Source organism: Pyrenophora tritici-repentis, chromosome 8, assembly GCF_003171515.1.
Source record: "Pyrenophora tritici-repentis strain M4 chromosome 8, whole genome shotgun sequence".
In the NCBI taxonomy this organism is placed as follows: Eukaryota; Fungi; Ascomycota; class Dothideomycetes; order Pleosporales; family Pleosporaceae; genus Pyrenophora; species Pyrenophora tritici-repentis.
In genome coordinates this window covers 125,823-152,840 of record NC_089397.1, presented here as the reverse complement: position 1 = coordinate 152,840, position 27,018 = coordinate 125,823, and the positions used below count along the sequence as shown (strand labels likewise).

The following is a 27,018-nucleotide window of genomic DNA, read 5'->3' as shown; positions in this document are numbered from 1 at the left end:
AGATACTTCCTACTCGCAGATAGACTGGACTTTTCAGGATTGGTTTGATTGGGACTTGACAGGTAGTTTTGACTATGTGGCATCATAGCTTCACAAGCAAAACTCACAGGAAAAGGGTTTTTTGACATGTTCATCACATTAAGTGGTGTTCTGTAATTATGTACTATAACGCTACACCCACCCCACCACTCCCATCTCTCTTAACCTTCTCTTCGTCACTTCCAATTCCATCCCCACCTTCCGAACTCATCACTCCCTGCCCCCCACCCACATCCCCCAAATCCAACCCATCCCTCTCCCCCGCCTCCAACTCACTCGGCCTCGGTATCTCCCTCCCTCCAATCTCCCAAACATTAGCCTGCGTCGGCATCTCATTGCCCAGCGGAACTTTTGCATCGTAAAACTGGTGGTGTTGGGATGGTTTTTCATCGTCTTCATCGCCGTTGCCGTAGGAAGAAGGTGAGTATCTGGCTGCTGGTGTTGGTGTAATTGGTGATGTGACTGCGGTGTGAGGTGTAGAGGGCCATGGCTGTTGGTCTTCAGTGAGGGGGGATATGGGGGATTGGAGTGTTCCTGGTGGGGTGTATGTAGATGGTATTGTTCTTTGTTGAGGTGTTGTTGTAGGCGGGTAAGTCGTTTGTAGAGGTCTTGCTGGGAAAGTGTTGTTTGTGGGCGGCGGCGGCGGCGGCGGTTGTGGGTAGTCTGACGAAGAAGACATTGTCGCACTTGCTTCTTTATCCGCGACACTTGCGGTTCTAGATGCCTTCTTCTTCCTATGCCGAAGCAGGAGTAAAATGAAGATTCCAATCAAAGCCAATGCCGCGATTCCCCCTACTACCACACCAGCGATGAGTCCAGTCGATGGGCCTGAACTGGATTTCGACGAGGATGCGGGATTCGCAACGGCGGTCGATGAACTGAATCTCTGTGTCGTCTTCGGCGTACTGTCTGAAGATGATGCCAATCCAGTGGCAGCAGAACTCGTCACAACCGTGCTACTACTCGACGCCGTAACCTCCGCCGCAATACTCGTCGCATCCACCGATCCTCCCGTCGGCAACGCCCCAAGCACACTCCCCGCTACACTCTCAATCACCGCCGTCGGCACCGTAACACCCTTGCTCGACAACACAGATGACACATCGCCCACAATACTCGATATCAAACTGCCAATCTGCCTGCGCTGCTGCTCGTGGACCCGGCGTACGCGTTCCGCGGTGACGCTACCAGCGGCGCGACAGTGTTCATCTGTCGTAATTTCGATGATTACGCGATCGGGATGCGATGGTAGGAGTGAGGCGTAGTTTTCGAGACATGTATTAAGGTAGAGGTGTTGATCGCAGAGACATGTTGAGTTTTGGGTGGTGCAGGGGAAGTAAGATTTTATGGTCGAGGTACAGGATGTTAATGCACTAGATTGAATCAGAGTATTAGCCTTCTTCTAGTTATCAATTGATCCAACAACAGAAATACCTTGTACCTAGTATATCACCTAGCAAAGTTTATACGTACATTTTCTCATTATCCTTCTCTACCTCCTGCAACCCAGGCCACCACACCCGCACACCCGGTAACAGCGTGAGTAGGACACTCAGCATATTTCTGTTTCTCACTTCATCGGAAGGGAAATGTGGTCGAGAAATAGACCGAGAAATAGCACGAGAAAGAACAAGCAACGAGCCACAGCTCAACACCTTAAACATACAGCTCCCCCCAGCTAGTTTCGCTACCCACTACCCACTAACTTACCCACCTGCACCCGCACCCCAGCCATCTACATCCGCGACAAGAAAAAGGTGTGGCGAACAGCTTGAACCACACATACTGCATGAATCTGCCGATCCTTTTTGCACACGCCACAGAAACAGGCCAGCCAGACACGCTCTCCCTCCCTAAGCAAGCAAGAGCACAAAAACCCAATCATCCCATCATGCCGTCGTAATCCCACGCGTTTTCAGTCACAGAAACCTGTTCTCACGCTCCCTCAAATCGATGATGTAAGAAACCTGTGTGGCGTTTCCCGTGGCGGTGTCGTTAGTGGGGCTGGATTGGTGCCGGTGCCGGGTTTCCTTCTACCACGCTAGCTAGCGGGCCGGGACTTGTCTTGACAGTTTGGGCTTTCGACAGTGACAGTGACACGGCAGAAGAACTGACGATTGACGACTGGGAACTGCAGTATGTCGTGTGACTGGATAATTACATGCATGCACCGCCACAACTGTGTACGAGTACGACGACGGCGACGGCAGCGGCGAGTACACACGTACGTATATGTGATGGGACAAGAAACAAGCAAGTAAAAACTTGAAATTGAATTGGAAAACGGTATTGTGGGGGGTATGATTTTACATCCGACATGAATAGAGTCGAAAACAACTCTCACTCCTCCCACAAACCAGCGGTACCATAGAGAATGATGATGACGATGATGCGTTCGGCGCGCTCCATCCCGCTACGCTACAAAAGTAAGTAGAAGCAAAAGTAATGAAAACAATTGGGGTATTCGAAGCACCATATGCCCACAAGCCCAGCCCAGCCCATACATCACTCTCCCATAGACCACTCCACCCCACCACATTCCCCCCATCATCATCCCTTCCCATTAACCCCCTCCCCGTGCCCCTCCAACCTGCCCACCAACCGCTTAACCCCACTCCACTCCTCACTCCTCGTCTGCACGCCCCCCAAATCATCACCAACCTCAAACACCGTGACCACGCCATCCATACCGCCAACAGCCACACGCCTACCCTCATTGCGCTCCCAAGCCAGCTTATTCAGACTGCGATTCATGTAGCCCAGGCCCGTCGGCATATTAGTAAAAGCGCCGCGTTTGCCATCACTGGGCTTGACAGACTGGACGGGTACTTCGATATCGACGTTGATGTCCCAGACTTCCAGGCTGCCTGCGCCGTCGACGAGGGCGAAGACGGAGGGTTTGACGGGGGACCAGCGGACGTCGTAGACGAGATCTTCGCGCGCGATGTCGAGGACGGGTGTGACTTGTTGGGTGGCGCCGGGGAGGGTGGGGTTGGTTGCGCCGGTTGCGGCTGGAGGACGGACTTTCCAGAGCTTGACGCTCCAGTCGACGCTGGATGAGAGGACAAGGTCGCCGAGGTCGATTTGGCCCTTTGCGGGATGGAAGTCAAGGCTCATGACGGGTGCGGCGTGGCCGGCGTACTTGACGCGGCCGTCTACACCGGCTTTTGCACCTGCACGGTCGTAGCGGTGGCAGGGGTAGATGGAGCCTTCTTCTGTGCCAGCGAGGAAGTAGGTGGGATCTGATTGAGGAAAGGCAATGGCGGTTACGGCCATGTCATCCGTCTTTGCAGGCGGCGGTGAGGTCAATTCGAGGAACTCTTGTGGCTGTGAGAGCATGTCGACAGTCCAACCACATACGACGCCGTCGGTTGAACAGGAGATGATGTTGTTCGCGTTTTGGGTTCCGACAATGTCAAGTGAGTAGACTGGATGGGTATGTCCCGAACCTGTGAGCGGCGTCTTTTGTACCGGTGCCGACTTTGCACGAGTATCCCATAGCAGTACTTGGCCCGAGTATGCACCACCAACGATGAGGTTTGGATGGAACGGAGAGAACTTTGCAGTCAGAATATCCGACTGGGCATGGAATATGTACTCGGGTCGGTCGTGCATGTGCAAGTTCCACACTTGAACGAGACCGTCTGGGTCATGCGGCGCCGACGGGTTCTTCGTATAGGATGCGAGGACGAGTTCTGGAAACTACAAAGCATGTTAATGACATGGCAACAATACACAGTAGTACCTCATACCTTTGTTGAGAAGCCCAGATCAGAAATCATCCTCTTCTTGCTCCACCGCTCGTCCCAGAACTGTGCAATCTCCTTTATCCGCCGACCCTTCTTGCCGCCGCTCGAACCGTAGCCCTCGTCGTCATCGTCGACACCCACACCACCATTTGCATAGTCTGCTAGGATATCGTATCCCAACTGCTGGTCGAGCGCTCGTTCAAGGACCTTTGTACTCCGCTCCACGAAGCCAATGAACTCTTCCGAGTTCTCCACGGCGGTCAATTCCTCGTTGCTAAGCGTCTTAAATGGGAAGTTTTCTTCCGAGCCTGGTTGCGGTGCGCCATCCTGAGGCGCTTGTTGGGCGGCTTTGATTTCCTCCTCAATCTCCCTGCGCAGCTGCAACCGAATCTCCTCGTCCTTTTCCTTTTGTCTCCGACTCAGCCTCTTGCTCTTGGGTGAGCGCGTGGGGCTCTCGTCACGCTCGGTATCACTACCTCCAACACCCCTGTCCTTTGACGGACTCCAGTCTATGCATGCCTGCACACCCTTGCTGTACGTGATGATCTCCTTTTCCTTCTTGACTTCGTTGGTCACCTGGCCATCGAACTCGTACACTGTCGCTAACGGGCCTATGGAGAGCGTCTGCATCTCTCGGTCGACCATACCGGCCGAGGGATGGAAGCTCGACGACTCATTGTCGCTACTAAGTTGACCTGCACTGACAACTGAAGTTGGCCGGGTCGCTCGGCCGGGGCCTGCTGGAGAGCCAGGTTGGGTGGAGCCGGGCCTGCTTTCCCCCAGAATGCTATTGATGAGGTTGGTGACATCGGTCCTGCGGTCGAGATCTTCGCTGCGTCTGGGTGTTGGCGAAAGGACCTGACATGCGGGTTAGTCGTTGGGTAACCACCAGAGTACGTGTCCCTACTTCTCCCAAAGGACTACCAGTCATGGACTGTCTGCTCGCACTCTCGGCTCTCCTCAGTTCGCGCTGGCGCTTCAGCTCAGCGAGTTTGGCCTTTTTGGCGAGAATCTCCTCCCGCCGTTGCTGCATTGTGGACTCCATGGCGGAAGATGTGCGAGGGTGGGATGGAATGTCAGGGTTGCGAGACCGACAAGTCAGTCACAATAGCAATTCGTATACCGTGCGCCTATCGCTCTTATCCACGCCGAAGTATTTGTCTTTCACTAAAAAAATTAAAAAAACAAGAAAGAGGACCGGGTAAAGTAAGCAGGCGCGTCTTCCGTAAGTTGTGTGTTCCCGTCGCGCCAAGCTGTTGTTCAGGGACGAGGGCACTAGCTCGCAGCGAGACAATGCCGACCAAATCTTGCGCCCAGGGCCAACCTCAACTTTCACAGCTCCAACGCCCAACATCCCGCATCCCGCCCCGACGCCCGAGTCCCCCTCTCCGGACCCCACAAAGCGGTGTAGTCATCATCGCTGATCCGGAATACTTGCCATTGGAACATATACGAGGCCGCCCGCGCTCATCCAAAGGTTCCCCTCGCACATCCACAAAAACAAAGCAGCCGTCACCATGTCTACGTCAGTCGGTGTTAATGTACGCCCTCCAATTCCCATGGAAGATACAAGTCTTGTCGCACCTCACTTATCAAAGCGATTTGCTGGAGACATGTCATGCGATACAGGCATCCCAGAGATGATGACAAAAGCATCAAAACGCTAACCCATCCTCTTCACAGGTACTCCGATGGTCCGCCCTCGGCTTCGGAGTCTTCTACGGCGCCTACCACCAACTCTCTCTCTCGGCCGCCGACCGAGCAAAGGCCGCGCAAAAGGACTGGCAACACAAGGAATCGCTGATTAGGCAAGCGAAAGAGCAATGGGCACGAGACCACCCTTCAGAACAGCCAAAGAAGTCTTCGGGAGGTACGTCATGTCTGTCCTGAAGCTACCTTCACACTGGAAGAAGCGACTACATTACATTACAGAAATGACATACATGTGCTAACAACTCCCCGCAACAGCAAACGCAGACCCAAAAGACCCCAACGCCGACCTCCACGCCCTCCTCGGCATAACCGACAAATAAACGTAATTCTTCGCTTTCGACAACAAAGAAGAAGAAGAAGAACTCTGTTCCCTTATGTGTGTGTGAAGTTGGTTAGCACGGCGGGGGTTATCAAAGCCGGCCGCGTTATCTTCCTCACACCCTAACTAACGCCAGTCGAGTGGGTGAGAAACAAGTAGTAGTGGTAGTCAATTGTGGTACGAACAGCTATGAGATACCAAATCTTCTGTACTCTGTACCTTGCAATGTACAATATAGACGAACGGGGTTTTGGTTCGAGGTCACGTTCCTCTCTCTCTCTCTCTCTCTCTCTCCAATATAAACATACATCATGCTCAAGTTGGGGTACATATGTAATCACCACCACGTCATTGCCATGTCGTGATAACGTGATTATCGTTAGCCCCACCATCGTAGCTATGTCACCACCACCACAAGAACACAATTTTTACATGTCTCAAGACGATATATTCTATACACGGTTTCTCATCTGTATGTCTGTCTGTCTGTCCGTCTGTCTGCTTGTCTGTCTCGTCTAGCGCACGCAACCCGCAGGTAACGTGACTACTACACACCAGCCAAACCAAACCAAACGAACTTAAACCAAAAAAAACGAAAGATGAAGCGGAGCCACACAGAAAACGCCCTGCAACCCTTTTACTACTAGAAGAAAAAATAGCAAGCAGGGTAACAGAAGAGTAGAAATGAGTTGTAAACAAAGCGTTGTAGAAGAGGAGAGAGAGCAAAAAGTGAATTGCACCCCTCCACACAACACACACGCTTTCGTGAGCCTTTTCACTCTTTTTTACCCCTCCCCACCATACCAAACCGAGCCGAGCCGACTACGCCAATCCTGGATAATTCCAGCCAGCCGGCGAAGAAAAGGGCGAAGGAGGGGGGAGGAAACGAGAGTGGAAAAAAGGTACCCGTCGTAGTTGCACACGTCTTCCAAAAAAGCCTACACTGACTAGAACCCGTAAATGACGGTTCCGTCCGTTCGTTTCAATTACCCAAACACTAATCGTCCCGTTTTCCTTATTCTTGTTTTTTTTTACAAAACCTCGCCCACAATCTTGGCTGCTTCCTTGTATGTCTTGAGCAGCTTCTCGCACTTCTCGCGCTCGGCTTTGATGGTATCATCCTCGTACAGAAGCTCCTGGAACAGGTCTTCTTTGTACAGCGTTGAGACGAGCCTATTTTGTACCACGTCCTTTGAGTGGTTGACGAGGAGATGCATAATGGCCTTTGGCACCTGATCCGCCACTGTCTCCCGGACAATGTTGAAGTATGACGAGATGAGGCGGCGGATAAGCTCTGTCTCGAGGGCTTCGCGTTCTGTAAGAGCGGGTGCTTGTTCGGGGTTTGATGGCTATCGAGTATTAGTACAAGAATAAAACATCATCAAGGGTGTGGACTTACAAATCCGCCTTCGTAGTTCTCTTGTGGTCCTACACTTGGACTTCGAGGTGCAGAAAATGCAGCACTCAATGGGGCGTCATAGTCATCCGACGAGTCCGGAGGCATCATGGCCAAAACATGTGCTGGCTGCTTGTTGTCGCCTCTCCGAATGCTTTGTGCAAAACTGGGTTCACTGTTTTGGCTGACGTGCCGGCTGCCGGGACGGTTGTCAAGGGCTGCCTGTGCTGCCTGTTGTGGGTTGGCATATGCATTGTTGCTGTCTTTGCTGAAAAAGTAGTTCAGGAAACTGTCGCGGGCGGTACCAGGAGGCGACCGGTTGCGGCTGTTAAGTGCTGCTGTTGTACTTTGAGAGCCGTTCATCATACGTCCAACCGCTGGTGACATGCTGCGGCTGGTCTGAGACTGGTGTTTTCGGAGAGGAAGCGCTTTCAGTGTTTCACCACCTTCGCCCTCTTCGTTTGACTCTCCGTTGGTACCATTTTGCAGTTCTTTTATCCTCCTCTGTTCTCGCCTCTTCTTCTCGGCCTCCATTGCAATCTTCTTCTCCCGTTGCTCCTTGTCGTTGATGACAGAAGACATGGCGGCAGCAGCCCCGAGGAAGTTGGGGTGATTTGTGTTGATGTACGCTCTTTGAATGTCAATGAGAGAAGCGACATATCCAGAGCAAGGGCCGAGTTGTTCTCGCAGAAGATCAGAGACGACTTCGATGAGCTTGCCCTGCAGCCTTGGGTACCTGGTCAACTCGGTGGAGCCGCAGGTATGGCAGATCTTGATGAGCTCTTCGTATACAAGTTCTACACAGCGTTGGCTAGGAATCTCCAAAAGCTTAATCTGAGGCTTCACGAGAAGATCAAAAGCCAATTCAGGCACGAACAGACTTGGACGGGGACCGGTCGAGTTGCGAATTGCCGTCCGGATGTCCAGCACGGAAAGGTTCTGAGTGGGGTCGACTTGCTCGAGAGAGTTGCCAAAGACAGAGTTGAAGATGTAGTATATCCGTGCACCACCGCACAGCTCCTTGGTCGAGATTTCGGTAGAGGTACCGTCGATGGAAGAGATGAAGGAAGAGGCGAAGCGGGTCATGAGCTGTAGGATGAGAGAGCCACGGTGCTCTTTGCCAGTAAAGGCAACATCACCGTAGCTTGCAAGCTCCTGCTGTGTTTGTCCCATAAGAGTGTTGAGGCGGGCCTTGATGTCGGGTAACCGATCACGGATGTGAGCCATGAGGGTCTGGTTAAGGCTCTTGGCAAGCAGCTGGGTACCACATCGGTTTGCCATATTCCGGTAGGCGGGGTGGTGTCTGAAAAAGTCGCGCTCAGCCTGGAGGGCATCGGAAAGCGACTTGTTGCCCTGGATGTCCTGTTGTGATCGGTTGACGATACCAATGAAACCAAGTTTGAGGGGGTATACACGGCCGGAGAGAATATCCATGGCGTTTGTTCCGTGGTCCATGAGATCCAGCTTGGTAAGGACACCAATCGTCCTCTTGCCCATGGGGTCGACATGTCGGGCCAACTTGAGAGCTTCCGAGTTGACGAGATCGACGTTGGCGGGGGAGACGGCGAGAATGACACTGTTGGGCTTTGCAATGTACTCGGTGATAAGGTTCCGCGTCTGCTTCTCAATGTCCGAGGGCTGGTCGCCAATGGGCACCTGCAGTGGTTAGCTCAATGTGCCTGGCAAAAAGTTACAATCCTTCGCCCACCTTTGTCAAACCAGGCAAATCAACGAGCGTCAAGCTGAGCACGTGCGGCGAGTAGATTTTGAGGTTTATAGGCTGCCTGTTGATGCCCTTGTTGTTTCCTGCTATTCTCGACGTCTCGTTCTCAATCTCGCGCTTGACGTCGGCAAAGTCGTAGAAGCGCTGGCCGGGAATGTGCAGGAACTCTCCCCACTCCTGCTGACCGGCAACACTCGCTGGGGTATGTGGGACGTGGACCTCGTCATCGTCGTCTTCGTCGCGTTCACTGGGGAGGTTGATGAGTTGCAGAATAAGCGGTCGGCGTGTGACGATGCCGCTCCCACGGGGGAGGAAATCTTTGCCGACAATGTTCTCGAGCACGGATGATTTTCCCGACGATTGTGAACCGACGACAACCTGCGGGGGTCAGTATTGAAGTCTTTGTCTGCGTGGCATCCTCGTCGGTCCAAAAATCTGCTCTGCGCTCACCGCATTCACTTTGCTGGCTGGGGCGCACGTACAATCTGGGGTAAATCTAGGGAATCATTTCCAATCGTATTGAAGACCAAGTCCTGCAGCCTGTTGACAATGTTGAGGAGCTCCTCGCCCAGCGACGCCATGGCGCTGGTTTGTGTGTGAGTCGTTTCTTCGCTCCTTGATGGGCCGAGTAGATGTTGAGCAGCCAGACAACACTACCAGAGGTTGTGAAAGCTGGAAGTCGAGTTGAGGGGTGCAGGAGCAAGCTGCGGATGATGCAGAGGTTGAGTCGGCGGAGTTGACGTGGCTGATGGGTGCTTCGTTGGGAACAGAGGCTCGTGATGGGACTGCCTTTGCTGCAGCTCCGTCGTCACTTCGCTTGAAAGTTCCAAGGTTTGATGATGGGCACGTGACAGCATCGCAATTCCACCCCACGTCTACTTCACATGTCTCCTTAATTTTATAAAACGCCGTAAATGCTTTTCGCATAAAAGGAGAGACGGCGTGGACAATCTCTACAAGCACATCCGTGCTGCACACAGTGAGCACGAGGCTGCCCACGGTCCTTGGTCGCGAGCCCTACAAACGCCACTACACGCGACGTTGCCGACGCATGCAGCTCGGCTCCAAGGCCTAATATGGTACACACAAACTAGGACAGCGTATGCAGACAAGTCAAAGAGTTACACCGCCAGCTCAGACGCCATGTCAGCACTTTTTTTTGGTGAGGCGGGACTGGGGCCTGCCACCTGTACAGACTGGGGTACAACGCAAGAGTCGCAGCCTGGCTTTGCAGACTACAGTAGCGCCCACATTTGCTTACACCAACTTCAAGTAGCCATGAGCCTGGCCCAAACACGACTTATCGCATCGCCCGAGAAAGCACCACAGTAAGACGCCCGACTCTGGCTCGCTTTCGGGTATTGTCGGACCCTCGGCGACTTCCCAGGTACCAACCCGACCGCTATCTCTCCAAGCTTACCTTATCTCTTTGTAAAACGGCGGCCAGGCACGACAGCACTGAATTATCAAAGAACTTCCCCAGCCCATATCTCCGCATCTTGGGGAATGCACTACAAATGCCACACCGCGATGCAGTCTAGCACTGATTTGGTCTACCAAGTACGCAATCGCAGCATCCAACACCACCATCTCCCCGTATAAGCCGATAGGTGCGATGCCGTCTAACTGAAATGTCGTCTCCTGATTGAGTTTCTCTTCCGAAGTTGCCTATCAACATGATAAGACTCGTTATCAGACTCACCGTAAATAAAGGGAGAAGGAGCATCTCACTGCAGTACAAAGGTAACGTGCCCTCCCTTGTTTGTCCAACGTCTACTATCTATCATCACACAACTCCTCTTCAATTCTGCCCTATAAATCTCTATCGAAATCTCTTGCTCTCCTGTCCAACCTCTCCTACTTCAATCATTCCTCCGACGCCTTTCATGGCCTCGGAGTCTCTTATCCTCACTACCACCCAAGACCAACACAACGACGTCACAGTCGGAACCATAACATGTACCGCACCTATCCCGTTTGGAGGAGAGGAGCAATGGCTCTACCTACCCGCAATCAAAAAGTTCGACCTGTCTCGGGGAGCAGAGAAAAAGATGATTGTCGAGTGCGATGAGGAAGGGCGTCACCACACCGGCTTCATGATCAACCCCGGTACCGCGGTCTTGATCATCGTCGATATGCAAAACTATTTTGTCCACCCAATCTATCGCGACCATGCAGCAGGAATCGCCGCAATCAAGCCAACCTTGAAGGTTATTGAGAGATGTCGAAAGGAAGGGATCCAGATTGCATGGCTCAACTGGGGAATCACCGACCACGACTTGACGAAGATGGCACCCGCCATTCAACGAGGCTTCAGCAAGACCTTGGGATGGCATGTTGGATTGGGCGCCGAGCTGCCTGATAAGCAAGGAAGATGCCTGTTCAAGCGCACATGGAACGCCGCTCTGTACGAGCCTTTCCAAGCAGTCGCTCAACCCGGAGATCTATTCTTCGACAAGTCGCGGATGAGCGGTCTATGGTCCGAGAAGGAGCCTTTGCACGAGTATCTACGAGCATCAGGCAAGCAGACTTTGTTGTTTGCTGGTGTCAATACCGACCAATGCGTGTTCGGCACTGTATCCGACGCTTATTCCTACGGATGGGATTGCATCCTACTCGACGACTGCACAGGCACCATGACCGGCCGAGGAGCTCAAAAGCTTACAGAGTATCAGGTTTCTCAGAACATGGGCTTCGTCACCAACAGCAGTGCTTTCTGCAATGCGAAGATCGCTGAGCGTTCTGAGGGCTGTTGAGTTTATTGATTTCTTTCGATCGGCCATCTTCTACGACCGATTTTGAGCGTGCTATCCGAATACCCGTTTACCCATCACACAGTTAGAACAATCGAATGTATCCACATGACAATTCAGCGCATCGTCCTTATCTCGTGGTTGTCCGTGCCCAATCAAGGTTGAGTTGCCGAAAAAAGAACGTTGATCTGCAAAGTTGAGACACGAATGACGACACATGAGTGGGGAAAGCTTATTGCAGCAACTACCTCATGAAATGTCATCATTCTCTTCAACTCTAAATTAAAGTTGCTCAATTGTATTTAACACAACTCTCGGGCAACGCTGAGTCTTAGGGAGCAATTTTGACATCAGGAATTCATCTCAACGACATCATGGTCCCCCCAGACTCCTGTCATCCTCGCATGCTTGCTGCAGCTCTGTGGAACTGCAGTAGCGCTACCAACGCAGCAAGCACCACTCCTCCTCAACGGCCCCAAAAACGTCCAAGCCGTCCGGGCAAAGTACGCCCATCGCGTATCCCACTACATACAACCACCCATCCACTAACCAACCACAGGCTCCACAGCGCCGAGATAATCCCCACAGGTACCACCACCCACCAGTCTCAGCCTCGCATCCCATCCACTAACCACACCCAGTCATCGACGACTTCCTCCCCAGCCTCACCCTCTCGATAACATGGCCATCTGTCCACGCTAAACTCGGCAACACAATCCCCCCCCGTAAACCTCACACACCAACCCACCGTCTCCCTCCACGACGACACAAGCCCCGATGGCAAACATATGACGTCGGATATGTCATACGTGCTCACGCTCACGGACCCAGATGCGCCGTCGCGCGATAACCCCGAGTGGAGCGAAATGTGTCATTGGATCGTCGCCAACCTTACCACCGCACAGCAGACGTTTTCGATACTACCGATCCCGGAGTTTGGCGTTAGTGTTGAGTCAGAGAAGGAGGGTGAGGGTGAGGGCCAGGACGGACTAGAGGATGTTGTGGAATACAAGCCACCAGGTCCGCCGCCCGAGACGGGGAAACATCGTTATGTGTTTTTGGTGTTTGCGCCGAAGAATGGGACGACGGAGAGGTTGAGGTTGAGTAGGCCGGAGAGTAGGAGACATTGGGGGACAGGTAAGGAGAGGGGTGGGGTTAGGGAGTGGGCAAGTATGAATGGGTTGGTGCCTGTTGCGGCGAATTTTATTTATTCGCAGCATGAGGAACAGTAGGTTGGTGGTTGTAATGTAGGATGTGTGTGGGATGCAGAGGTTGAACGGTGGGCTTAATGGATAAGATACACGATGGTGCTACACGGTCGAGACGAGTAATGACGTGTCTGGCGACTACAGTAGCTTTTTTACACTAGTATTTCTAGTATTTTATGACACCCGGGTGGTCGTTGGAGATACACCACGGTTTTAATTAATAATACTAGTTAAGCGCACACACACACACACACACGTTTTCATCCTTCACATGCTAGTGATGTTAATAGAAAAAGTACCATCCGAGAAACAACGGAAAGGGGACTAAAATGACACAAAAGAATACATTCATATATGTCTACATCAACCGTATTCAAACAGCATGAAAAGGAACCGTCCGCCCCCTCCCCTCCCCCACACTCCCCGACGTCCGACAACTAGCCGGCGCACTCAACCCCTCACTCAACCCCTCCCCCTCAGCCCCCCTTACAATCCCCCATCTCAATCGCACTCGTAATAAACTGTGGATCATCATCACTACAATCATCCCTCTGCTTCCCCAACCCGCCATTAATATCCTCCTGACTCTCCGTCCTCCGGAAAATATCCCTAAACCCCCTCGGTATATGCGGCGGCTCAGCAGCAACAGCAGCAGGTTCAGGCCAGTAAACGCGCGTATGTTGCGACGACGACTGCTGGTGGTGTCTTGTAGTAGACCGATCCTCCGGTGTCGTTCCCGTGTACGTATTCGAGTTCCAATTACGCAGTTTAAAGATGCGTTGGATGAGTGGGTATGTAAGCGGGAGGTTTGCGCAGAGGATCGCGGTGTAAGATTCGCGCAGGTACCAAATCGTCCATTCTGTTCCAAAGGGGTGGGTGAAGGAGTAGTATTTATTCAAGGCGGCGGCGACGATGGTGAAGGCGCCGATGCAGAAGATGAAGAAGAGGATGCATTTTGTTTTTTTGGGGAGGCGCACTTTGAAGAGGAGGGGCATGGGGATTAGGATTATTATTAGGTCGCTGGTTATGTTGAAGACGGCGTTTGTGATGAGGTGGTTTGTGGCGGCTGAACATTGTTCTTGGTTTGTGTGTTAGTTGAGGGGGTGGGTTGGGGTGGGTAGGGCGGACGGACTTGACTGTGGGGGTACGGCCCAGTATTGGTTAAAGGGCCTGCACCATACACCGAGATATAATACTTCCATGACAACGAACGAGATACCGACGTAGACGGCTGTCCAGATGACAATTTTGTGTTGCGGTAACACCATGGTCATGCGGTTGTACATGATGAGGAGACAGGCCTTGACAAGCCAGATAGTAATGAGTTGCATCTGCTCGACCACAAGAACGAGCTTGGAACCATATATCCGAGTGTGAATTTCCGCTTCCGAATACTTTGATACATCGTCACCGGGCGGTATCAGGTTGCTACTGGTCTTTGCTACCTCATGCATGATGGTGATGAGCACTGTGTCTGTTGCCTAGACATAATCAGCATGTTGTATGTGTATGTCACTACATACCCAAAGCTATGGGTCGGGTCAACACTAACCATGGCTACAAGGATCAGGTAGTCATCTGCTTGGAGCAACTTCCATGATCCACGATGTAATCGCCGCGAAAGAAGGCGTACAATGACAACGATCCAGCAGACGCCATAGAAAATGCCCGACTCGGGATCTAGCACTCCCATGGGAACGGACATTTGGTTGGCTCAGCAGCCGGCACTTGTCGCGAGGGGATGACGTTGTGGTCCGGCAAAGCGTCTGGCGTCTGACCTAGTGTGTATGTGGGGGCGGGAGTTGCTTCGGGGATTTTGGGAGTTGACGCCGAGTGGAGTTGGTTCAGTGCGGGTGGTTCAGTCCGGGTGTAACCTTGTGGGAAAAGTGTTTTGTGAAAAAATAGTGTTTTTGCCGGGTCGTGACAGCAGGAAAGCAAACACCAGGTATTAGCAGTACATAAAAATGCTAGCGAGTACCGGACATCCGGTTTGTGCAGTCTCAAGCGCGGATGTGAGCGTAGTATACACTCGGCATTACTTTGTGATAGCGGCGGCTTGGGTCACCGGCACCTTCACATGGACGGTGACTATGGGCGCTGGGATGTTGCTTGGGCGTTTGTATGTCGCTGTGGGGTTATCGCTATCGGAGCTGCGTGGGGCTGGTGTCGCTCTGGGGTACGTCAAGTCGCCAAAGGGTTGCTTTTTTTCTCGACTCGGGGTAATCCAAAGTGAAAAAGGGTTGAGCAGTGAGGTTTCCTGAGAGGGACCCACGAAGATCGTGCCTCGGACACCCAGGGAGCTGGAAGCGCCACTTCTGATGGACTGGCCATTGTGCGTTTGCAGTTCACGAGATCTGCGCAAGGCTCCATAATACCCACAGCTTTGACACTTGTGGGTCCGTTTGTGGCGCGCTTGACCATGTGAAGTCGTCCAACCCAGGCTTGGGGTCAGGGCCGCGGTATTATGGCAGACCGGAACTTTGTTGCGACCACTGCGGTCGAAGGAACAGGTTCCATGTTACAGCAAATCATAAATTCGCAACCCGCATGACCGGAGTCTCCATTGTTAGTTTGGTGACAGTGTTGCAGATTGCGACTTCCAACGTCGCTGTGCAATATGCGTGGAACCGTAGATGGCAACATCTCCTATTGGATCTCCTGTATGCAGATGGACTTAAGGAGGAAGTTGTGTTGAGAGGTGCAGCGGGACGCCTGAAGCTCGGAGAGCTGAAGCCGACTCGAAAACTTCTGATCACGCCTATCGAGTCCGGGTGGTGACATGTTGTCGGTTGGAAGCGACGGGCAGACGGAAGCCATGGGAAACTGTAATTCCCCAGCTTCCATCAATGGCAGGTGTTTGAGAGCTGAGGGTACGGGCGGTAAGGCAAAGTGCACATGGCGCCGGCTGCGCGCGATGCCCACGTGCAGGGTGAACCCTTGGAAGGGAGTGCCGTCGTGGAGCCTTGGCCGCCCTACAGACGTTAGCCGACCCGTTAAAACTTCTGTCGTCCATCACAGAATGCGGTAATTTTACCCTCAACACACGACTCGCAAGTGAGGCTGAGGGCTTCGCTTCAACTTGTTTGCGTCAATGCGTGCTGAAACATTTCGACCAACAACAGCGCTTAAACGGCATCGACATGTCAAGGGCCCAACCTCTCTTAGCTAATCGGTACTACCCTCCTCGCAAACCTCGCCAGAAACACACTGAGAATCAATGCAGTGCAGTATAATCATGTGGTATATTGCGCTCAAAACAGGTTCTATATCGCTTAGTTTTACTTAATGTTTGACAACAAGGTACTTTACAAATGCTCCACCCCACGCCGTTGAAACCCCTCCTCACTTCCCTTGCCCGAGGTCCCGATAGAACGTTTGGACTTCTGCACGAACATCTCGCTGAACCCTGTCCTCTTGCCAAACGTCACCCTGGTGTTCCAGCATGTCACTCCACTCTTTCAGCAAGTTGCTCCTGTCGCTCCGCCCCGCGAAATGCAGCAGATAATCTCCTCTTCTTACGAAGTATTCCTTCATCCCTTCTATGTTTTCTCTTTTGTCGAACAAGTCTGCTCCGCCTTCCTCGTAGCCGTTGAACCAGTGTTGCGGTACGTATCGCGCTTGATCTTTGAATTGGTCCTCACGAAGGACGTGCTCCATGGCGGATTGCTCGGTAAAAGGTAGGTCGACATCAGGCTTGTAATGCCTGAAGGCGAGAATGGCGGTGAAGAGGTCAATGGCCCAATTGTTGACGCGAAGCATGAAGATGCCGTTGTTGAGGCCGTTCCAGTCTTTCGTAACGAGCATGTGTGTCTCGTTCTTCGGGGCATCATCGTTGCGGCCCCACAACGAACCGCGGAGCGCTTCGTCTGATGGCGGCAGAAAACTCGTTATTGGTCGACACTGGTCGAGGATGAGTGTGTCGCGATCAACCCATTGTATCCATTCCAGTCGATCCTTCTCGGGCTTGAGCATCTCCTGCATGAGAAGGTTGAGTATGAATGCTGGCTTGTTCCACAAGTCATCGACCATCGCATCGCACATAACTCTGACCTCTGTTCCATGGACCAGAGCGTGAAGGAGATGTGTCTTTAACGCTCTTTGGTAGTGTTCCTGTGGCTCGCCAAATTGCGCTGTGACGGTCGCGACGCGTGCTCTTCCCGCCACGAATGGCGAGTACTTTCGACATGTCACGCGCTTTGCTGCAGCTTCTTCAAGCAACTGAGGCGATGTTTCCGGTAAACATTGCGAGTCACCGTGGGCGGCAAATTGCTGTAACGGGCGCGTATGTGGCCTCTGATACGGTACTTGCAGAGTCTTCAAGGTCGGCATATGATACCAAACGATGATGGGGAAGCCAATGAGGAAAATAGAAAGCCATACAAAGAACTTGCTGGTGAGAAATCTCGGAGAGGCGTACATTACAGGTAACGACAGGAGGAGGAACTCAAGGAAAACAGAAGCAAGTCTAAGGCTGTCTTGTTTCGCTTATTCAACCCAGCCTTATTTAAAGAAAGAGAACGGGAATTGAAACGAGGTAGTGAGGTGATCCAAGACATGTCCAAGGAATCAAGCAGACAGATGACGAGTCCTGCGACCGGTTAGTCGCCTTGGAAATACAACGCCCACACAGGCATGCCCAGGCCCTTCTCGTACTTTTGCGGCCGCATTTCCCACGGTTACCCCGGAATCATCATGCTTGCGTTTCCATCACAAAGCTTACTGTTGCTTGTCTTCAGCACACAGACTACGATCTCAGATGTATTTCGAAATCTGTACTAGTTGGTCGGCCCGCTTCTTTAGCGGATTGCCAAAATTACCGCCTCCGCAGCGATCTGACTTGACAGACCACAGTTTGTGATCAAGGGGTACAGCCAAAAATCGTCCGTGGATATGGTGGGTATACGGGTTGACACTTGTCTAGGACCTCTTGGAGTATATCACGCGTCAGAACTGCGCATCACCATCCTGACGGACACGTTCGAAATAAGTCAACTCTACAATCTGCCGACAGAGTGCCATCATGGACGAAGTTGTCTGCTCGGGGAGAATTCTTGGCTGGTCATGTTTCTTGGCTCATTAGCAACACCGGCACTCCCTGTGCCGCTGAAACGTGTCGAATTCTCCGACTTTCATGCTTGGCTGACAGGAATACGGGCATGGATACGAACTACTCCTAGTAAGCCTTGGCGACTACTACACCTGAAGTGCATGATTTGCACGGTAATTGCTAAGCCCTACTCAGCATTGCGCAGTGTTTAAGGGGACCGGTTGCTGATGGGTAAGGTATCGCGATGGGAGCTTGGTATACTTTGGTGTTTCTTGGCGACTGCCGCCCCTGACGTGCGCAATACCCGCTGAGCCTCTCAGTACGCCTCAGCCTCCGCGATGTTGGGGGGTTTCGTTGTCAGTAAGCTGGGCTTTGCGAAAGGCTGACAACGTTTCTCAAGTTCTGCGTTTGTCCATAGTAGGAATGATGACCTGTTGATACATGCGAGGCGTACCGAATGAATAAACATCTAGGTGTCATGAAATACTTGACAGTGTGGGTAAGCGCACAATAGCCATGTCTAGCGATTACACTGGCCTTTTTACACTAGCATGTCAACATTTTTGACACCCGGGTGTGAGTGATGTGTGGATCAGTGCGGAACTGTTGACTTCACTGGGCTTCGATGATGTGTAACATGCTGAGATAAACGGGTGCATAGTGTAGCTTGCGATTTCCAGTTTGCAAGAGAATCTAGAAGTGCTGGACAGTTGGGGTAAACGGACGATTAACTTGGCGCGATACGATAGTCCTGTAATCGCCTGGTGTTGCGCATTGTGTTCTGTTCGGCTATTATCGGTCACGTCATCGCTGCGCCCCACCTGTCTTGCTTGATCTAGCCGAGGGGTCCTGCCTTTTCAACTCTGCTTTCCTGCCGCACTGCCTTATGTGCTCGTGGTTATTTATTATAAAATCTGTTAGTCCTCCATCAAATCAGCAATTCCAGCTTCATCTTCAGTCGTATAGTGGTTAGTATTTCCGCTTGTCATCGTCTACACGACGGCAATTTCGCGGGAGACCTGGGTTCAATTCCCAGCTGGAGAGCATTGCAATTATCTTCTTGCATTTATGTACTACTTTTCTTTTTTGCTTGGTGGGGGAGATGGGAAAAATGATGTGCGCACAGAACACCTCTTTTTGCATTCTTGACGTATTGGCACCCTCCTAGATGACGTAAAATACTTGATATACGAGTGTACAGAGGCTGTTGTAGGCGCCAGGCACACCTATTAGGTGGTGCATACCTACAATTTCAAGGATCATAACGCATACGACGATCCAAAATAATCATTTGCGTGTCATCCAGGTGTCGGTAAGAAGGAGACAGACATGGTTTCTGAGATCAAGTATGGGGATGCGCGTAACAATGACACCTATGTTAACAAAATGCTCTTCACTGGTATTGAGTAAGGCATGTTAAGAGGGGACTGGCCGCAATCAAGATTAGAAAGAGCGTCACTTTCAGAAGTTCAGAAGAATATGAGTGTGTATTAATCGCTTAATGCATGCTTATTCTCCAGAAAGAAAGTGGTATTCCTACAGAAGTTATAGTAGATACCAGTACGAAGGTCTAAGCCTCGTAAAGACGGAATCAGTACCTGTCCTATACATGTATATTATTTGTCTTGCCATGGTCAGATCAAGTGATGAAAAGGACACGGAGGCTAAATTCCTTGGAGATCACCGCTATCGTCAACAGCAGCTTCATCCAACGTAGCAATAGCATTGTTCGCATTCAGAATTGCCACCATCTGCGCAATCTGAGGCTTTTGCTCCTTCCATATCTTCAAGCACTCCAACTCGCGATCTACAACGTCCTTGGACCAAGTCATATGATTAGGATCCAAGTCCTCATACCGGTGTGTTGAAACACCCAGATTCGATAGATCGAGCACCTTTTCCTGCCACTTGTTGAACAACTGGCACAACTTTTGCAGGTCCGCGTACATGGCAGTTCTCTCCTTGACGAGTTTTCTGAGAGAAAATCGAACGCGTTTGGATATGGATGCTTCTTTTCGGAGCAGCATGAGCGCCTCAATGGCGTGGTTTTCGGCAACCTCCATGGCGGATAACTCGCGCAAAGGTGGAAAATTGCTCCAGAGTGGAGTCATGTTGTCGAACATCCAAATGTATCCGTAGTCATCGCGGTCTTCCTCATCTATTTTCGAGCGTAAGAGTTTGCGTCGCATGCCGCGCAGACTGTCTTCTACGTGGTTGTAGGTGTATGGATAGTCTTTCGTTTGCTCCATCACCGTCTTGAGGACTCGCTCTTCCCTGAAGAAGTTCATCAGCATACGCTTCCAGTTCTTCACGCGGATGGATAGGGTGTTGCCGGGTTCGTCGCTGTTTTTACGCTCCACTAGCTCGATGTCGAGCTCGTCTCTGTCTTCAATGCCAAAGTCTAGAACCGCAGGTCCTATCTTGACGCACCAACGTAGCTGTCCATACACCTGTGGCGGATTTTCAAGATCGAGGCACTGTCTCACATGGTCCCCCCACGCGTTTCCCAGCGCAAACGTACCACCAATCCGTCTGAAGGTATCAAACCAAGCCTTGTCTATGCGGAAATGCGCGCCATCAGGCTCCCACGCTGCTTTTCCGTCAGGTTGGTCATCCATACGATCGAACGTCGCTTCGACAAAGGTGAAGTCCCAATAATCCTTTGGAGCCAGATGCGTATACTTAAAGAGGCGCTCTTCTTTTGGACTGAGGTAGCTAATTAACTCAACACGCTGAATCGTGTGATACAGAAAATGTGTATCCATGTCTTTCGTGATGTTGCTGGAGAGCAAGCGAAGATCTAGAATTTGAGCAGGGTGAACGTGTTGGAGTACGGCAAGTATGATTTCGGGTGGGAGGCGAGGTGTGGAGGCAGCGGCGTGATTGGGCACTATATCGTGCTCTGTGGACGCCTGTGTATTTGTGGGACAGTTGACCATGTCTTCTATGTCTTCTCCTTGTCCTTCTTCTTCCTCTTCTTCTTCCTCTTCTTCTTCCTCATACTCATCATCCAAAATTACTCACTTCCTCTTATGTGGATTTTCCACTTCAGCGGTGGAATCATGCGGGAACTGCGGAAACTCGCAGCCTTGCTCACTATGATATTCCTCTGTGCTCAGGCGACGCTTGTGTAGATTGTCCATGATCGTTCTATTCATCGGTTTCAAGTAGAGAAAGGGTTATGACTAAGATGATGTTGTTCGGCGGGTGTTGGGAGGAGAGCAAAGAAGGTTGCTGAAATCTGAAGGGGTCCAGGAATAGGTGGCACGGTCTGTGAGATCTGCTAATTAGATTAATTCGGCACTTTGCGATGTGGTCGGGATTGCAGTCGTCTTTTTCGAGAGAGGTTGTTCTAATGCTGCGAAACTGTGCGATATTTATTCTCCAGGGCAGTCTCTAGGCAGTAGTGCTATCCAAGGTTAAGCAGCAGCCCTACTTGAGTTAAACTCTAGTACTCATATTTATATTAAATTAAGAACCAAGTTTGAGATCCGCTTAAACCAATTTTTACTCGACGCATAATACTATGCTGACCAGCAGATTTTGAAAGTTTCTTTAATCGACAACGACAAGAAGATTCAGGATTAATATAGTACATTGGGGCGACGGCATCTACAGGAAATACTCCAAGCCTTGCTCCTCGGGGCTCTGCTGTGTGGTCTATGCGATAAGAGTAAAACACATCGGTAGAGCTCTCGTCATATCACGTAATCAATGATTTTTTAATCTCTTACGCCAAGGATAGGTACCGTGGTACTGCCAAGGGGATGGAAACTTCACACGCACACGAAAGAATCACCCCCTCATGCCCACATCGGCAAGTGTGCTTTCGACAAAGCTCATCCAGTGGAAAAAGAAAAGCTTGCGTGCTTAGTTCTCAGATAATCTCAGGCAGTAAGAGATGCAGAAGTAGTATGGATAGGTTTCGAATATATACACTTCTCATTCCCGCAAAGGCATTACCTATTGCAGAAACTATCGCGCGCTCAAAAGCAAGCGCACCTAGGCGTCATAAATCACTTGACAGTGTAGGATAAGCACCTGATAGGTGTGCCTGACGACTACAAGAGTCTCTGTACACTAGGATGTCAAGTATTATATAACACCCAGGAGAGCGCCAAAGAACCGCGAGTAAAGTCCTCAAACGACTGCATTAGGAATCCTCAGCTTCCAGATCCTTCAAAAGCCTCGACAACACAGTATCCGTAAAACCCCAAATCGGTGAGCTATACTGTTCAGCCCAAGCATACCCAGTATACCACATACTCCTATACCCTTGCAAGGCGTACAAGTCTTGCACGAACCCCGCTCGCAGTGTCTCTGCCGATTGCTTCCATAGCGGCCGAGTATGGTCTGCAACAGCCTTGAACTCTGCATCGCACTTGCCCGCGACAGTCCCTGCGTCTTGAAGTTTTCCGATACTCGCCTTTGTCAAGTTCTTGAACCTATCGACCGAGAGTGTATAGTTTGCACCGAAAATTACCCTGAAAAGACCTAGACCAGATGGGCCGGTGGATTCTAAACTCAAGCTGTATGGCCAGTCTTTGATGGAAAGCTGGTTCGACGGTACGACTGATGAAGGCAGGTATGTGAAGGAGTAGTTTTCGGGTAGGCAGGGTGCCTTTACGATGCCGACTAACTCGGCGTCTGTAGTCCAGGTTGAGAAAGGAGCTTTTTCTTTGCTGTCGGGGTGGAAGGGAGCTAGGTTTTTTAGGCTCGGGCCTGCGGTGAATAGTACACGACGCGCTTTGATGATGTATTCGACGTCTCCTTGTTTCACCAATAGTTCGACTCCGTTTGACGTCCTTTTTGTATCTTTGACTGTGCTGGATAATAGCACGTCCGATTTAAGTAGTGCGAGCGCGCGTTCGTACAGGACTCCATTGTTATCGAGTGGTTGGAAGAGTGAACCTTGTAGTAAATCTATAGATCGGTATTAGTGAATTCGATCTGACAAGGTTGAGGAGGTACCGAGATAGATTCACCCGACTCACCTTTTATAAGCGACCACCCAAACCTTTGGAAGATTTCCAACGTCAAAAGATGACGAATACCACCATATCCCACCCCCGATATCGTTATAATACTCGGGATAGCTGCTTCAACCTGGTACTTCTTCGCAAAATCCTCAAACGGCATAAGGAAGTCTTCAGGGATGTCATCCGGCTGCGGAAAGTCCCAATAGCCAGGCTCCAACATGTCTTTGTATTTCGATGTGATGTTGAGCCATCGCTGGAAAGCCGCGCCGGTAGCGTTGCCACTTGGTGGGATGTAACCTTTGAGTTCCTTGCCAGTTTCGACGTCGACATTCAGTGCCGTCAGTCTCGTGGAGGCGTACGTGCGTGTGGGGATGCCAAAGCGCGCGAAGAAATCGAGGGCTGGGCCATATGGTAAATACGCCTCAACACCGTAATTGAGGGTGATGTTGGTATTAGGGACACGATAGGAATCAGCATGGCCGCCAAGTCTTGATTTGGGTTCGATCACCACAATGCTCTTGTTTAGGTCCTCACGGAGCCGGACAGCTGCATACGTGCCAGATGCCCCTCCACCAATGATTGCGACATCTTTGACAAGTTCAATGGGTTTTGAGTTGCGGTAGCCGAAAGTAGGTTCCGCTACAGCGAAGGGTATCAGAAACAGGGATAAAATGCTGAAGAATGGAATCATTGCGAGGCTGAGATACATCAAACTGTGGGTGCTGCCAGCTACTTCTACAGACTGGGAGGCCTTAAGTGATCGGGATGCGCTGGGAGTATGTCGCACAACATAGATGGGCGCAATCTAGATCTGTGCGGTTCAAAGTGATTGATGGACATATCCATGTGGCGAGAGATGGCTTGTTGCACCGCAGCAAACCCCAGATATTGCGGATATTCAGTCCAAGCCATCAGTGAATACGAAGGTCGATTCGTTGTCGTGAAAAGGATCCACTCAGGCTAAGGTTAGAGCAAAGTCGCATCCCCAGCATTTTCCATGTCATCCAATAAAAGAATCTCTCAACTGCATGCAGGGCTGAATACGCCCCGCATCCCCTATGTGCGTAGCGTCGCAACATGTTTCTGTTCTTAGTGTTTTTCTCAACGTCAATATCGGTTGCTCTGACTATGAGCTGAGGCTAATAAAATGGATGTAGCTATAATCTAATATACGGCTGAAGTTGGTGACTGCCTAGGTGTTGAGCGGCAGGTGCCTTCGGCTGGATTGGAAGATGTCAACCTGCTCTACCATCATACAAGACCCACGATATCAACTAGGCATTGAGGGCCCTACAATATGCGCAATCAGAAAGACGACAACCGGGATGAAGTGGCGATAGAAATCGTCGGTAGCGGCGGGGCACGGGAGAATGCAGCCATCTTGGCGCGCTAGGCAGTTAAGGAGGGGCAAAGCGAGCGGCAGAGGTACTCTTCGGCACCCGGGAGTAGCGGCATGTCACTATACGAGCAGTTTGCAGATACGAGACGTTACACGGCGGGATTGTTACAGTATTGCTATTAGGGGGAGTGCAATGCGTTCAGGTGAAACATGTCGTATGCAGTGGCTTTTTCGGACATTCGACATGTGAAGGGGTATATGTTTCTGTTCAACATCATCTTACATATGAGGGGCGTATGCATAGGCACGTCTCCGAGTGTCGCTTTTGTAGTGTTGGTCCGGGTTTCCGGGTTGACGGGCAATGGCTAGTACTGTGGTAGAACTTTATTCTATGAATATACTGCGCACTACTTGTGCCACTGGTAGTCAATCGTGAACACGGTTTCTATTGTCACGAGAATTTCCAAACGAGAGAGCATCGTAGCCATATCTGTGAAATAAAAAAGTCGCAACGGCAAGTACATCCCAAGCAGCCTATAGCCTCGAAAAAACAACAACAAGCCCATCCATGAAATCCAAAGCAATAAACAGAAGTATGCTCCATAAACTCAAGCAAACAACCCCCAGCTTATCATCCACAAGATAACCCCCAATACCTCCCCTGCAAACATGTCCTCCAAAGAAACCACCACCTACACACGCTCACTATTCACACAAGCAATCCACTTACAACGCACCAACCCCTCCAATCTCCGCTCCGTCATCCCCCATCCCACCACACGCCTCACAACAGCCCTCTACCGCACCTTCTCCTCCTCCGAAAAAGTCATCATGGCCACCTGATAAACATCCACGGCTGCACCTCCGTCCTAGTACCATCTTACCTCGGCGCATAGTGGTCGTATTTCTGGCAATACCCCTCGTTCGTGACGCCGAGCCCCGGGCGAAAACACGCAATAAACACCTGGCATTACGGACCCACGCCTAGAGATGAAGACGGCGTACCGAGGCAGTTCCTGTGAACGGTCTGTAGGAACTGTATTCCAGCTACCTAGTCCAGATGCTATTTACAGTCAAGATGAAGAAAGAAGGTAAGACGCAAGCGGCGAGCCTGCTTTGTTTGGGTTGGCGCACGGCCCTCACGTTGCCGGGGAAGCGACTAGGCTAGCAGCCTAGTCATGTGACTCGAGGCTCAGCCCGTTACAGTTCCGCAGCGAAGTCCTGGACGTTTTGGAGTGTGGTGTTAGCTATGAGTTAGAGGAGCCAGCGGGGTATAGTTTTTAGGGGTTGGTGAGGGGAAGTTGTTTTCGACTAGTGCTGATACGTGGGTCTTTGTCTTTACACCATATTCATATTCACGGTTGGAAGAAGTACTACCGGGAAATAATCTGGAATATCCGGAGCAGGTCGTGGCTATTGAGTAAGTGCTGATCAAGCGCCCAGAGGATGTTAATACGAGGATTGAGATTGTGCCGTATAAGAGCGAGTGGCCGCTGGATGAACATGCTGAGCCTGCGAGTGATGGAGGCGATCCAGATAGGTATGTTAACATCAGAGGTAAGTATGTGTTAGGGTATAATCCGCAGCTTGGAGATGGTATGGCTTCTGTTGAGGTAAGGGCAGAGGCGAGGACTGTGCCTGTTGTTTGTATGGAATGGGAGATGTGATGATTAGTTAACCAACGCCTGAGCACGTAGATTCTATGATAGCGGAGGATGTGGTGATGCTGTTGCTGAGGGGGGATGGTTCGGGTATCTAAGTTTTAGACAATATTCGTGTTTACATGTGGGAACGATATTTACGATGTAGATAATTTGGGTTTCGTACAATAGAACTCTAATCTACTTCCCTAAATTCAACCCCCCTGGCCGAGTTATATCAGGTGAGAACAGTTAGCTAGACTATACCAACCAAGTCCAAGACAACCGCAAAACTGATAAGATACTCCCAACTCCCAACCTCTTCCGTACTAATCACGGTAATCATACTCACAACATCTCAACCCCCAACCTATCAGCAAAATACAAAATAGAGAGACCGTGATACTACAGAATATCAAAATCCGAGATTCAAACTAAAGCTCCGTTTAATGTCAATAACCCTCGGCAGAGAGATACAACGGAACGTATGCATTGAAAGATACTTTGTTACAGGGGGAGGTGGGAGTGGAAAAGCTCGGTAGACAACGGGCGAGGGCGAGTATCGCATTGCATAAGCGGGTACATCTATGCATCTACGCAAGTTAGGTTATGCAGTTAGATAAATATGGAGCCCGTGGTCCCTCTCTCTAAATGCCTTCAAGCGTGGCCCATATCCCGTGTAGCGGATTGTTCTCGATCGTGGCAAAACCTGCCCCCACCGCCATCAGAAAATTCAACCCTGAACCTGCAAACCTGCCCCCACCGACGATCTGTATTCGACGATCACAATCACCAGCACAAAAAAATTGGTCATTCGATACAAACAATTCAAGGAGATTATTCTCAACTATATACAATGATGAGATATGGCCGGCCACCCTTCTACAAAGCGGTAGGTAGGTATCCAAAAACCCTCATCTATAGTAGTCCATCGTCCGACTAATCTAGGTATTTGCATACAAGATAGTCTTTGTCCCCACACACACACCACACACACACTTAACAGCCGGTCAATGCACACAAACGGTGACCAAAGTATTGACAGCGAAATTAACAATCCAACAACCAAACCTACATCCACTTCGACGGTAAGGAGAAGAAAAAAAGAAGAAA

The 27,018-nt window shown here is 50.8% G+C and overlaps 11 protein-coding genes across 11 annotated transcripts; 4 read left to right on the top strand and 7 right to left on the bottom strand.

Annotated features, from left to right (window-relative positions):
* Nucleotides 1–794: 794 nt before the first annotated feature.
* Nucleotides 795–1,421, top strand: PtrM4_135280 (uncharacterized protein; the record flags this gene model as incomplete). The annotated part of the gene is made up of 2 exons (XM_001938391.2): nucleotides 795–1,203; nucleotides 1,417–1,421. The coding sequence occupies 2 exons, from the start codon at nucleotides 795–797 to the stop codon at nucleotides 1,419–1,421; spliced, it is 414 nt and encodes a 137-aa protein (XP_001938426.2).
* Nucleotides 1,422–2,379: 958 nt separating this feature from the next.
* On the bottom strand, nucleotides 2,380–4,821 carry PtrM4_135270 (WD40 repeat protein; the record flags this gene model as incomplete). The annotated part of the gene is made up of 4 exons (XM_001938392.1): nucleotides 2,380–2,457; nucleotides 2,701–3,741; nucleotides 3,792–4,646; nucleotides 4,696–4,821. The coding sequence occupies 4 exons, from the start codon at nucleotides 4,819–4,821 to the stop codon at nucleotides 2,380–2,382; spliced, it is 2,100 nt and encodes a 699-aa protein (XP_001938427.1).
* Nucleotides 4,822–5,305: 484 nt separating this feature from the next.
* On the top strand, nucleotides 5,306–5,821 carry PtrM4_135260 (ATP-synt-E domain containing protein; the record flags this gene model as incomplete). The annotated part of the gene is made up of 3 exons (XM_001938393.2): nucleotides 5,306–5,329; nucleotides 5,472–5,658; nucleotides 5,757–5,821. 3 exons carry the CDS (start codon nucleotides 5,306–5,308, stop codon nucleotides 5,819–5,821), a joined length of 276 nt encoding a protein of 91 aa, XP_001938428.1.
* Nucleotides 5,822–6,851: 1,030 nt separating this feature from the next.
* On the bottom strand, nucleotides 6,852–8,713 carry PtrM4_135250 (uncharacterized protein; the record flags this gene model as incomplete). Its single annotated transcript, XM_001938394.2, has 2 exons — nucleotides 6,852–7,169; nucleotides 7,220–8,713. The coding sequence occupies 2 exons, from the start codon at nucleotides 8,711–8,713 to the stop codon at nucleotides 6,852–6,854; spliced, it is 1,812 nt and encodes a 603-aa protein (XP_001938429.2).
* A 681-nt stretch (nucleotides 8,714–9,394) lies between these two features.
* Nucleotides 9,395–9,520, bottom strand: PtrM4_135240 (uncharacterized protein; the record flags this gene model as incomplete). Its single annotated transcript, XM_066109244.1, has 1 exon — nucleotides 9,395–9,520. The coding sequence occupies one exon, from the start codon at nucleotides 9,518–9,520 to the stop codon at nucleotides 9,395–9,397; it is 126 nt and encodes a 41-aa protein (XP_065960166.1).
* Nucleotides 9,521–10,825: 1,305 nt separating this feature from the next.
* PtrM4_135230 (isochorismatase hydrolase) lies at nucleotides 10,826–11,695 on the top strand (the record flags this gene model as incomplete). The annotated part of the gene is made up of 1 exon (XM_001938395.1): nucleotides 10,826–11,695. One exon carries the CDS (start codon nucleotides 10,826–10,828, stop codon nucleotides 11,693–11,695), a length of 870 nt encoding a protein of 289 aa, XP_001938430.1.
* A 797-nt stretch (nucleotides 11,696–12,492) lies between these two features.
* On the top strand, nucleotides 12,493–12,924 carry PtrM4_135220 (Phospholipid-binding protein; the record flags this gene model as incomplete). The annotated part of the gene is made up of 1 exon (XM_001938396.2): nucleotides 12,493–12,924. One exon carries the CDS (start codon nucleotides 12,493–12,495, stop codon nucleotides 12,922–12,924), a length of 432 nt encoding a protein of 143 aa, XP_001938431.2.
* A 452-nt stretch (nucleotides 12,925–13,376) lies between these two features.
* Nucleotides 13,377–14,605, bottom strand: PtrM4_135210 (uncharacterized protein; the record flags this gene model as incomplete). The annotated part of the gene is made up of 3 exons (XM_066109243.1): nucleotides 13,377–13,978; nucleotides 14,033–14,381; nucleotides 14,453–14,605. 3 exons carry the CDS (start codon nucleotides 14,603–14,605, stop codon nucleotides 13,377–13,379), a joined length of 1,104 nt encoding a protein of 367 aa, XP_065960165.1.
* Nucleotides 14,606–16,242: 1,637 nt separating this feature from the next.
* On the bottom strand, nucleotides 16,243–17,229 carry PtrM4_135200 (galactosyl transferase GMA12-MNN10 family protein; the record flags this gene model as incomplete). The annotated part of the gene is made up of 1 exon (XM_001938398.1): nucleotides 16,243–17,229. One exon carries the CDS (start codon nucleotides 17,227–17,229, stop codon nucleotides 16,243–16,245), a length of 987 nt encoding a protein of 328 aa, XP_001938433.1.
* Nucleotides 17,230–19,611: 2,382 nt separating this feature from the next.
* PtrM4_135190 (uncharacterized protein) lies at nucleotides 19,612–20,712 on the bottom strand (the record flags this gene model as incomplete). The annotated part of the gene is made up of 1 exon (XM_001938399.2): nucleotides 19,612–20,712. The coding sequence occupies one exon, from the start codon at nucleotides 20,710–20,712 to the stop codon at nucleotides 19,612–19,614; it is 1,101 nt and encodes a 366-aa protein (XP_001938434.2).
* A 1,388-nt stretch (nucleotides 20,713–22,100) lies between these two features.
* On the bottom strand, nucleotides 22,101–23,617 carry PtrM4_135180 (NAD-binding-8 multi-domain protein; the record flags this gene model as incomplete). The annotated part of the gene is made up of 2 exons (XM_001938400.1): nucleotides 22,101–22,870; nucleotides 22,942–23,617. 2 exons carry the CDS (start codon nucleotides 23,615–23,617, stop codon nucleotides 22,101–22,103), a joined length of 1,446 nt encoding a protein of 481 aa, XP_001938435.1.
* Nucleotides 23,618–27,018: the final 3,401 nt, after the last annotated feature.